At 40.6% G+C, this 12,986-nt stretch overlaps 1 protein-coding gene across 6 annotated transcripts in view; it reads right to left on the bottom strand.

Annotated features, from left to right (window-relative positions):
- The window catches only part of agbl5 (AGBL carboxypeptidase 5), a 129,099-nt gene that overhangs the window by 26,122 nt on the left and 89,991 nt on the right, over window positions 1-12,986 (bottom strand). For 4 of the 6 annotated variants that reach the window (XM_059981740.1, XM_059981743.1, XM_059981741.1 and 1 more), the window contains exon 14: window positions 2,869-2,946. The exons of the other annotated variants lie outside the window; for them this stretch is intronic. In XM_059981740.1, coding sequence (XP_059837723.1) covers window positions 2,869-2,946 — 78 coding nt within the window. The remainder of the gene's footprint in view (window positions 1-2,868; window positions 2,947-12,986) is intronic. 6 annotated transcript variants of the gene reach the window in all.

Raw genomic sequence — 12,986 nt, 5'->3', positions numbered from 1 at the left:
CTCCAATGCAAGAAACCTCATGGTTCTACAATATTCACTACTTCTTGTCACTTAGCTAATTTTCTACCTTTTAAAATTATATGGCTTTTAATTATGAATGCAAGCCAATTATGTGCAATTTGTGAAATGCCTTTTGGAAGTCCATATATACAATTACAACCATGTTTCTTTCATTGATTCTTTCTACTGCTTTATCAGAATACTTCCATCCAGTAAACAATCATTTACCTCTAACAAACCTATGCTGCCTTTCTCTAATCAATCTGGATTTGTCTAAATGACTGCTGATTCTGACCCCAATTATTTTTGTTGAACTTTCCCACCACAGGAGTTAAACTGGTCAGTCCATAATACCATATGTCATAGGAGCACTGTAGTCAGTGGTTATCATGTTTATCCACACCTATTTCAAGTTTTCATTCCTCAGGATCAGCTCCTAAATTTTTTGACAAATACACAGAGCCTCTGCAATCTCTTGCCTTTCTTCGTAATGCACCTGCGTTTGCATCCCATCTTAAGACAATAAGGCCATCATATAAAGGAGCAGAATTAGGCCATTCAGCCCATCCACTCTGCTCTGCCATTCCATCATTAGTGACTCTGGATCCCACTCAACCCCATAGCCCTGCCTTCTTGCCATATCCTTTAAAGCCCTGACAGATCAGAAAATGATCAACTTCCACCTTAACTATACCCACAGACCTGGCCTCCACCATAGTCTGTGGCAGAGCTTTCCACAGATTTACTACTCCTTACCTTCTTATCTCTGTTCTAAAGGTTTGCCTCTCAACTTTGAGGCTAGATATCACCACCATAGGAAACATCCTCTCCACATCCACCCTATCCAGTCCTTTCAACATTCAATATGTTTCAATGAGATCCCCCCACATTCTTCCAAATTCCAGTGAATACAGGCCTAAAACTCCCAAATGCTTCTCATATGTTAACCCTTTCATTCCTGGAATCATCATTGTGAACTTCCTCTGGACTTCCTTCAATGCCAACACATCCTTTTTGAGATATGGGGCCCAAAACTGTTGACAATACTCCAAGTGCTGCCTGACTAGTAACTTATAAAGGCTCAGCATTATCTCCTTGTTTCTATATTCAATTCCACTTGAAATAAATGCCAACGTTGTATTTGCCTTCTTTATCACAGACTCAACCTGTAAATTAACCTTCTAGGAGGTTTGCATGAGGACTCCCAAGTCTCTCTGCACCTTTGATGTTTGAACCTTCTCCACATTTAAATAATAGTCTGCACAATTGTTCATTTTACCAAAATGCATTATCATACATTTCCCAACACTGAATTCCATCTGCCACTTTTTTTTGCCAAATCTTCCAATTTGTCCAAGACCTGCTGCAATCGCGTTGCTCCCTCAGCACTACCTACCCTTCTCATCTGTCTTCGTATCATCCGCAAACTTTGCCACAAAGGCATCGATTCCATTAACTAAACCACTGACAAACAATGTGAAAAGTAGCAGTCCCAATACTGACCCCTGAGGAACACCACTACTCACTGGCAGCCAACCAAACAAGGCCCCCTTTTATTTCCAATCATTGCCTCTTGCCTGTCAACCATTCCAGTATCCATGGCAGTATCTTTCCTGTAACATCATAGGATTTTATCTTGTTAAGCAGCCTCATGTGTGCCTTCTGAAAATCAAAGTAAATGACATCCACTGCCTCTTCTTTGTCCATCCTACTTGTTTCTTGCTCAAAGAACTCTTAACAGATTGGTCAGGCAATATTTTCCTTAGCAGAAACAATGCTGACTTTGACTTATTTTATCAGTAGTCTCCAAGTACCCTAAACTTCATCCTTAATGATAAGACTCCAACACTTTCCCAACTACTGAGGTTCAGCTAACTGGCCTATAATTTCCTTTGTTTTGCCTTTCTCCCATCTTAAAGAGTGGAGTAACATTTGCAATCTTTCAGTCCTCTGGGATCATCCCAAAATTAAGTAATTCTTGAAAGATTATGACCAGTGCATCCATTATCTCTTCAGCAACCTCTCTCAGGACTCTGGGATGTAATCTACCTGACCCAGATGACTTGTCCACCTCAAGATCTTTCAGTTTGCCTGGCACTTTTTCCTTTAAAATAGCAATGGCACTCACTCCCACTCCCTGACACTCACGGACCTCTGGCACACTGCTAGTGTCTTCCACGGTGAAGACAGATGCTAAGTACATGTTAAGTTCATCTGCTATTTCTTTCTTCCCCATTACTACTTCACCAGCATCATTTTCCAGTTGACTAATATCAACTCTCACCTCCATTTTACTCTTTATATAAGTGGGAAAAACTTCTAGTGTCTGCTTTAATATTATTGGGTAGCCTGCCCTCATATTTCATCTTTTCTTTCTTAGAGCTTTCTTAGTTGCCTTTTGTTGGATTTTAAAATCTTCCCAATCATCCAACCTCCCACTCAGTTTTGCTACCTTACATGCCCTTTACATTAAGCTCCCTAATAAAATCTGGGTTATTACACAATACCTAACGTAACGATAGGCTAAAGCACAAGCTGCTCTAAAAAGCCATCTCGTAGCCATTCAACAAATAGCCTCTCTTGCAATTTGACACCAATCTGATTTTCCCAATCCCCTTGCATACTGCAGTCCCCCACTACAATTGTGTCACTACCTTTATTACATGTCTTTTCCAGCTCCACACCTTGGCTACCATTTGGAGGCTGAAATATGATTCCCATAATGGTTTTTTTTACCTTTGCAATTTCTTAACTCCACCCATGAAGATTCAACATTCTCTGACCCTACGTCACCTCTTTCTAAAGACGTAATTCCAAGTCTTGACCATATGATCAATACACATTGAATATAGATGGCTATTTTAGTACCTCCTCTTCATCAATTTTAAGCCCATTAAGAATCTCAACTATATCTTCCTTTACTTGGTCTTCAACAGCATCTTCTTCCTTTGCAATAAAAAAAAACATTTGTACTTATTTAGCACCTCAGTTATGAGTAGATTTCCCCATTTGGTCTCTGATTATTTCTCCTCTTATAAACCTTTTCATTTTAAAAATAGTAGTTTTCTATTCCCTTTCATATTTGATAGTAAACTCTCACTGATTTGCTTCCCCTCTGACCTTTGCATAACTAATCTGTTACTCACTTACTGTATGTAATAACCTGATTTGTGTCATCCCTTCTTTTTATTTGCTCTGTTTTACTCTCGCTTGTCCCTGTGAGCTATGCATTAGAATGTTCTCTGCCCATGGATTGATGTGTAATTAAAGCTTTAAAGAAGTGCAGAAACTTTACACTATTAATATTCCTTTATTGCAAATTATCTTTTTTATGGGACATGTTAACTGTCATTTAAAATTTCTGTTTCTGATCATTTCTGATTAACTATGCATTTTTTTACATTAATTCAATTTGTTTTGTATTAAGGAATCCAGAGAATTTGCCAATATTGGTAATCTTAACTGTGGCTTTAGCTATTTACCCTCTACGTTGTGAGCAAATATTTGATATCAGACACATTTCTTCAAATTACATAAATATATTTAAATACTCAATATCGATCATGGTATTATCTCTATATACTGTGATATTCCCATTGAGCTCGGCTATCCTATCTTTCTATATCACTCCCCTATAACACTTCTTATATCCTGTATGATTTTAACTTTGACTCTGTTTCATCAAAAAATTTCTATAGTGGTTTCCTCTGTTACTGTACAGGTACAGCAGTACTCTTTTGTGAACTCCTTTCCATCTTACAGGAATATGATTATAATGTACTTCATCCTTCTTGTATTTGAAGATCCCCCTTTGCTGATCCAGCAATTCATTGCAAAATTTTCTGCCCTATCAAATTTGACTAAGTTTCCTTTCATCATACCGAGTGATAACTTCCAGGCCCTCACATTAATGTTTGTCTGCATATCATCCTTTAGAATCTGCTTTTACCGAGCCAATGTCTCTGTCTCTAAAGAGGCAGCAAAGAGCTCAGTTCTCCCCCATGCAAACCGTGTAGACAATTCTCTCTCAATAAGTATTTTTTGCTACCTGCAAAACGACCACATTTTTTCATTGTATTTCTGTAGCATTGGGACCAATGCTGGGGGAGGTGTCACCTGTATAGGTAGAATGGTTGCCACCTCAACAAAACTGTCACTAAAGAGTGTATTGGTGCTTCTTATACTAATTTGCCAGATGTTTGAAATATAGCAAAATAATACAGTCAGCCCTCCTTATCCGTGGATTCCACATGTATAGATTCAACCAACCGCGGATCGGGAAAACCTGGAAGTTCTCTCTCCAGCACTCATTGTTTGAGCATGTACAGACTATTTTTTCTTGTCATTATTCCCTAAAAAATACAGTATACCAACTACTTACATAGCATTTACATTGTATTAGGTATTATAAGTAATCTAGAGATGATTTAAAAGTACAGGCAGTCCTCAGGTTATGAAGGAGTTCCGTTCCTGAATCCATCTTTAAAATGGATAAATGATCAAATAATCAAACCACTGCATTGCTTAGTAATAATTGTAGTTTTCATCGGGGCAGGGTCTTTCATATTATCTATTAAAATTGTTCTGATCATTGACCAACTGTGGCCCAACACTTTTACAATGACCAATGGTGTTTCACCTCTTCCCGATCGCTTTATTACTTCCACTTTATTTTCAATCGTGATCGTGATTATTTTCGTGAACAGAAACACTGCAGATTCAGAGCTGCGCCGGTCCAAAAGACCACCACACTGATACAGGTTAAATAAGGTCTGGGGTTCTGCTGGGTCCAAAAGACCACCGCATTGAGACAGGTTAAATAAGGGACTTGAGCATCAGTGTTTTTTGGTATCCACGGGGGGGTCCCGGAACCAATCCCCCGCGGATAAGGAGGGCCAACTGTACTAAAGGAATAAGGAGAGATAATAAGCACCACGATAAGAGTGCATAAAAGGTCTACAATAGGCTTATGTAAATACAAAAAGCATCTTAAACAATGTTTATGATTTATCCCACGAACTATAATTATTTCCCATTGGTAATTTAGCATACAACAGCTAAGGTCCTAAACCCTGCAATTCCTCTAAACATTTTTTAGCATTGTACATCTTTTTTCTTCTTTAAGATGCTCCATTGACAAACTCTAGGTCACCTGCCCCAATGTTACTTAAGTAACTCAATGTCAAATCTTCTTTTAAGAGTTTTCAGATATTTTATGAGATAATGCAGTAAAATATATAAATAGTTTTGGTTAACAGAGCAGGATAGAAGCCATGTTGATCAACAGTAAAGGAATTATAACAATTGGGAACACGATTTTACCATTATGTCTCTGGGGATAAATGGCGTTTTTACATTTGTTCTTGGTCTAAGTATAACTGGGACCTCTACTGGCTGCAATAAATATAAATAACCTGGATGAAAATATTGATGGGTGGTTTAGTGAGATTGTAGCTAATACAAAGATTGGTGGTGCTGTGGATAGTGTAGAAAATTGCTAAAGGATATAGTGGGATATAAATCAATTGCTCATATGGGTAGAGAAATAAGACCACAGGACACAGGAGAATTAGACCATTCAGCCCATCGAATCCAGTCTGTAATTCCATCATGGCTGATTTGTTACCTCCCTCAACCCTATTCTCCTGCCTTTTCCCTATAAACTTTGAGACTTTGATGAATCAAGAACCTATCAACATCTGCTTTAAATATACTCAAAGACTTGGTCTCCATAGCAGCTCATTACAATCAATTCCACAGATTTACAAACCGTAGCCTAAAGAAATTCTTTCTCACCGCTGCTCTGAATTGATATCCCTCAATTCTGAGGCCATGCTCTCTGGTCAAGACTCACCCACAACAGGAAATATCCTCACTACATTCACTCCATCCAGACCTTTCAATTTTTGATGGGTTTCGATGAAATCCCTCCCTCATTCTTCTAAACTCCAGTGAGTACAGGCTCAGAGTCATTAAATGCTCCTCATACATTCACCCTTTCATTCCTCGAATCATTCTTGTGGACCCCCTCTGGACCCTCTCCAATGCCAGCACTTTATTTCTTCAATTAAGGGGCCCAACACTGCTCACAATATTTCTTGCAGTCTGACCAATGCCTTATAAAGCTTCAGCATTACATCCTTGCTCACACAGTGCCTTGATAAAGTATTCAGCCCCCAATCTTTGTTCACAAAAAATGAGTATTACAATCAGGGATTTTGATCAATGTAATTCAGAAGTTTTTTGTGAATCACACGCTCCTTTTAAACAAGAGCTCCACCCCCACCCCAAGAAAAAGGAAATTTGTAAAGCGTGGAAAACAAAAAATTCAAAAACTGAAATATCAGCAGCTCAAAAATATTCATCTCCCTTTGAACAGGACTTAGTTCTAATAGTACTCAATATTATTATAGCCAGTAGTCTTTTTGAAAAAGTCTCTATTAGCTTTGCACAATGTGATAGAGTAAGGTATGCCCATTCCTCATTGCAAAATTGCTCAAGGTGTGCCAGGTTAATTGGGGAGTGGTGATGGACAGCAATCTTGAGGTCTTGCCAGAGATGTTCAGTCAGGTTAAGATCAGGACTCTGACTGGGCCATTCAAGGACATCAGTCTTCTTCATTCAAAGCCACTGCATGGCTGCTCTGGCAGTGTGCTTTGGGTCACTGTTCTGCTGAAAGACAAACTTCCTCCCTACTTGAAGCTTTCTGGCGAAAGCTAGCAGGCTTTTATCCAGGATCGCTCTGTATTTATCAGTATGCATCCTCCTATCAATTCTGACAGATTTCCAGTCCCTGCTGCTGAAAAGCATCATCACAGTGTGAAGCTTTTACAATATGGATGGTGTTACCTCACTAATGAGCAGTATTAGATCTATGCCACACTTAACCACTAAAAAGCATACCCTTACCTGTAAAGACTTTGCAAAGCATCATTTAGACAATACTGTAAATATGTGGAAGATGGTCTTGCATTTGGATGGGACTAAAGTGGAAATTTTTGGCCTCAACAGTAAGTGGTATATGTGGTGTAAATCTAATATTGCACAACACCCAGGTAACACCACCCTTACTGTAAAGTAGGCTGGAGGTAACCATCATGCTGTGGGGATGCTTTTCAGCAGCAGGGTCTAGAAATCTGGTCAGAATTGATGAGAAGATGAATACTGCTAAATACAGAGAGATCCTGGATAAAAAACCTGCTAGTCTCTACCTGAAAGCTTAAAATGGGGAGGAAATCCATCTTTCAGCAGAACATCGACCCAAAGCTGCCAGAACAACCATGAAAAGGCTTCAGATGAAGAAAACTGATGTCCACGAATGGGCCAGTAGAAGTCCTGTTCTTAACCTGATCGAACATCTCTGGCAAGACCTCAAGTCGCTCCCCAACTATCAGATTGCCAACAGGTGATAAGGATGGGCTCCCTCACCTGTGTCCCTCTGACCGTCAACACAGTTGCCTCCGAGGGTTGTGTTCCAAGTTCCCTCCTCTATGCCCTATATACCCACAACTGTGCTGCCACACACAGTTCCAATCTGCTGATCAAAATCGCAGATGACTTAACACTAATCGGCCTTATACCTAGAGGTGATGAGACAGCTTACAGAGGAGAGCTTAACACCCTGATACAGTGGTGCCAAGATAACAACCTCTCCCTCAATGTCCAAATAAAAACAAAAGTGTTGGCTGTGGATTACAGGAGGAACTGAGACAGGCTTGCCTCGATCAACATCAATAAGACTGCAGTTGAGAGGATGAGTCGTTTCAAGTTCCTTGGCATATACATCATGGAAGATCTCACTCGGACTGTATACAAGCACAACAGTGTCTCTTCCGCCTCAGGTGACTGAAGAAGTTCGACATAAGGCCCGAAATCTTCAAGACCTTCTATAGGGGCACCATTGAGAGCATCCTGACTAGCTGTATCACCACCTGGCATCAACCTTGATCACTGAGCACTGAGAGTAGTACAGGCAGCCCAGCACGTGTGGATGTGAACTTCCGTCCACTGAGGACATTTACAGCAGCGGGTGCATAAAGAAGGCCTGAAAGATCATCAGAGACACCAGTCACCCCAACCATGAACTGTTTCATCTGCTTCCATCTGGCAAATGGTGTAGCACAATTAAAGCCAAGACCAACAGGCTACGGGATAGCTTCTTTCTACAAGCCAATAAATTATAAATAGTCTGTGAGCCAGTAGGATTGATCTGAGGGGAATAATGCTCAAGGTGATTTTTGAAAAGGTATACATCTCTAGACTTAGAAAATATGTGATAGCATTGCACCAGTGGTAGCTTTATGTGTGGTATGATGCATTTTATAACACTACCCTAAAATAAGCATTTCTGAGAAGTGATCAGTAATCCCTCAACAATGAAATTTGTCACAATGATAGCTGAGTTCAAGCACTTTTCATCAAATGTTCTAAAATTCTACATTGAAAACTGTCATTGGTGGCACTCGCAGTGCAGTGCCCGATTTCAGTGGAATGAATCATTTCATTTTTAGAAAAATATTTCTCTTTTGTTTATTTTGAAAAAGTCAATAAAAACCTTAGGACACATATAATGACATGGATTTGAAGAGAATTTATTCAGGAATTCAAATAGTAACCACCTTTTCCTTTTTGTATATATTCCACATTAACATCGGTACAGCAGAAAATGTTACCCCTCCCCCCCCCCACCAAAGGTAAAAAACCTCATTTGGGAGAGATTTCTGGAGTTTTATCAACGTCATGATATTTTCCATATTGTTGTATCAAATCAATCTTATGCTTTTGTCATAGCATACAGAATTACAGTACAATAATTCAAATGTGGGGTTTCCACATGGCAATAACCTACGCCCCATTTGGTTATGAATATATTTAATCAAAGACTGCTTTCCATATTTTCTGTTCCATACTTTCATAACCTATTAATAATCATAATAATTTTCCAAGTCTTCCACATCTTCCACATTTTCATCTGAACTTTCCACACTCTCTGAGGTGGGTGCCTGGCTCTCACAGTCTGCCAGTCAACACACGTCAATGCACCTGAGGCCATTTGCAACACACATACATCTTGGGAGTTAACATTTTTTTGGACAGTTACAGGCCAGTAGATCCAGGACAGCATCGGGTGCTGGCCGGCCTCCCATCCGATGCACCACCAACTGCTGAGCTTCCTCTTCTCTCTCCATCTTCCCTACAAACCTCCATACTAACAGTGGCAGCAACCTTCCTGATGTCTACAAGCCTTTTACAGGTTCTAGTGCCACACTTCTGGAACACTGGGGCCTCAATCTTGTCACAAAATGCTAAAGACCTGATAAAGACATCTGTGTCTTCTGAGCAGATTGGTATCCCTCTCTTGTGGCATGGGCAGCATGGGGAAGTAGGTGGCCATCTGCTTCTTGTTGTTGACACTGAAGAGCTGACACCTCCTCACTGTCTTGGGATGTGATTCTGTAACACTTGTCATTCACAGTTGCATATAGAATCTTCTCCCGTAGCTTTGCTCTGTTCTCCGCCTTCCTCCATTCATGGTCTATGAAGCTAATGAGACTACTTTTGTTACTGACTTTGGTCAGGAAGATCCTCCACTGCCTCACCATCTGTGTGCCTTTGATACCTTGCAACTCATGACCAGTCTCTTCACCCCATAGAGATCTTTCACTATTCTTGATAGTTCTCCTTGTATGTGTTGAACACAACATCTTTTCTGCTACTCTGACTGCCTTCCCTCACAGCCAAACCCAGAACTGTTGTAGCAGCATCTGTGAAAGTGACTTCATCACCTTTCACTCTTTGGACCAAGTTCATTCCATCAACCACTGTCGCAGAGTTTACTGGGAGTTTCTCTTCTATTGCTACATTTGTCTGCAAGGTTGTGGCTAAAGTAGCTTTATCTGTCTTTCTCAGCAATCCTTCTGGTGTGGACAGGGCTCAGGACAATGGTCCAGGGAGAGGAGAAAGGATATCCTCCATACGAAGACTGCACCTATGATGTGTCCAAACAAAGACCTGTCCGCATTGAAGATGATCGCCCTCCCATTTGATTTCACTTCTCTCTTCTTACACGTATCACTGAATGTTTTCAGCTTGTAGGTTTTCATTGAGTCATGGAATTACTTTGCTAGTGTTACATTTTGGTAGGACTAATCAAAATAGGACATACATGGTAAGTGGTAGGGCACTGAGGAATGCAGTGGAACAGAGTGATCTAGGAATAATGGTGCATAGTTCCTTGAAGGTGGAATCTCATGTGGATAGGGTGGTGAAGAAAGCTTTTGGTATGCTGGCCTTTATAAATCAGAGCATTGAGTATAGGAGTTGGGGTGTAATGTTAAAATTCTACAAGGCATTGGTGAGGCCAAATTTGGAGTATTGTGTACAGTTCCGGTCACTGAGTTAAAGGAAAGATGTCAACAAAATAGAGAGCATACAGAGGAGATTTACTAGAACGTTACCTGGGTTTCAGCACCTAAGATACAGAGAAAGGTTTAACAAGTTAGGTCTTTATTCTTTGGAGCATAGAAGTTTGAGGGGGACTTGATAGAGGTATTTAAATTATGAGGGGGTTAGATAGAGTTGGCATGGATAGGCTTTTGCCATTGAGAGTAGGGGATATTCAAGCAAGAGGACATGAGTTGAGAGTTAGGGGGCAAAAGTTTAGGGGTAACACGAGGGAGAACTTCTTTACTCAGAGGGTGGTAGCTGTGTGGAATGAGCTTCCAGTAGACGTGGTAGAGGCAGGTTCGATATTGTCATTTAAAAAAAATTTGGATAGGTATATGGACAGGAAAGGAATGGAAGGTTATGGGCTGAGTGCAGGTTGGTGGGACTAGGTGAGAGTAAGTGTTTGGCACAGACTAGAAGGGCCGAGATGGCCTGTTTCTGTGCTGTAATTGTTTTATGGTTATATGGTGGGTCTCCCTCTGGTCTCTCATCCTTGAAGGTTGCATAGCATTGCTCACCAATTTCATATGCCTTCATCAGGTCAAAGGCAATGTGCTTGGGGGCTGCCTTTGCTGTAGAGATGCTAATGAGGTCCCGCTTCTCTGCAAATGGGTTGACCCATTCATGTATGAGGCTAACCACTGCTGAAACTGCTTCCTCATCTTCCTGGATTCTTGGCTGCTGTAGCTCCGCATGACAAAGCTCTGGTTTGTTGCCTTGCACCATCTCCCTTAACTGTCCCAGGAATGCACTGCGGTGCTCAGCTGTTATGTAGTAATGTTTGATTAAGCGGTGCACGCTTAATAGCTCCAGCATTCAGGCTGAACTGTGATGTGCCTCCTGTGTGTGTCTTTGTTCACTGTGGCTTCAATAGCCTGATCCACAAGGATCTGCCCAAAGGGGTTGTTACTTGTCAGCTGCACTGAGAATTGGCCTGTCTTGAAGGCCTCATACACAGAAGGATTCTTCTCTGGGAGGTTCATCATCTGAGCAAAGTAAGGGGACAGGTGCCTGGCATGATTCATCTTACCTGGCAAAGCACCATGGGATCATGGTTCTTATAGCATGGAGGTTACCATGCAAGCTACCACCACTAATCACTATAAGAATTACTCCTCCCAGATGGTACCGGCGGCCCAAATTTGGGGTCCTGGCTCATGGACTAAAATTCACATGTTTATATATTGCAACAGAGTCATAACGCAAAGATTTTTACTCCATCACATTGTGGGATGTACGTAAGATTTAAATAAATTCAAAACTCAAACCTGGCATAGCTTGAGCAGTGTTGCAAGGAGTAGGCAGGCCTTGCTTCATCACATTGTGCAAAGCTAATAGAGACTTATCTAAAAAGACTACTGGTTATAATAGCTGCAACAGGTGGTTCAACTAAGTGCTGAGCAAAGGGGGGAATGAATACTTGTAAACTGCTTCCATTTCAGTTTTTAATTGTTTTCAAATTTTTCATGCTTTGCAATTTTCCCTATATTTTGAGCTCTATATTGAAAAGAGCATATGATTCACAAATTAAGATTCTCAGTTAAAGTGATCAAAATTCCTGGTTGTAATACTCATTTATCTAAACAAGGGGTTGGGGTTGAATGCTTTTTTTTAAAAGGCACTGTGTATTCTAGTTCTCTCAAAATGAATGTCAATATTGCACTTGCCTTCCTTAACACCAACTCACACTGTAAGTTAACCTTTAGGAAATTCTGTACAAGACTCCCAAGTCCCTTTGCACCACTGATTTTTGAATTATCTTCCCATTTGGAAACTGTTCTATGCCTTTATTTGTTCCATTAAAGTGCATGACCATACACTTCCCTACACTATATTCCCTCTGCCATTCTCTGCCCATTCTCTCAATCTGTCCAAATCCTTCTGCAGACTCCCTGCTTCCTCAGCTCTACTTGCCCCTTCACCCATCTTTGTATTGTCAACAAATTTGGTCACAAAGCCATTATTTCCATCATTCAAGTCATTCACATACTATATAACATGAGTAGCAGCTCCAAAACAGATCCCTGCGGAACACCACCAGTAGCCTACCAGAAAGGCCCCCTTTAATTCCGCTCTTTGCCTCCTTCTAGTCAGCCAACCTTCTATCCAAGCTAGTATCTTTCCTGTAATACCATCGACGCTTATCTTGCTAAGCAGCCTCAAGTGTGGGACCTTATCAGAAGCCTTCACAAACAACATCCACCGACTCTCCTGTTACTCCCTCAATGAATTCCAACAGATTTGTCAGGCAAGATTCCCCTTAAGGAAAGCTTGCTGACTTTGGCCTGTTTTATCACATGCCTCCAAATACCCTTAAAGCACATCCTTAATAACATCTTCCCAACCGCTAAAGTCAGGCTAATTGGTGTATAATTTTCTTTCTTTTGCCTCCCTCCTTTCCTAAAGAGTAGAGTCATTCCAGAATCCAGTGATTCATGAAAAATACCTCCACAATCTCTTCAGCAACCTCTTTCAGAACCCTGGTATGTAATTCAGCTTTTCTTATCTTCAGATCTTTCATCTTCCCAAGCACCTTCTTA

This window comes from Hypanus sabinus, chromosome 10, assembly GCF_030144855.1.
Source record: "Hypanus sabinus isolate sHypSab1 chromosome 10, sHypSab1.hap1, whole genome shotgun sequence".
NCBI lineage: Eukaryota > Metazoa > Chordata > Chondrichthyes > Myliobatiformes > Dasyatidae > Hypanus > Hypanus sabinus.
This window is presented reverse-complemented; position numbering and strand designations above follow the sequence as displayed.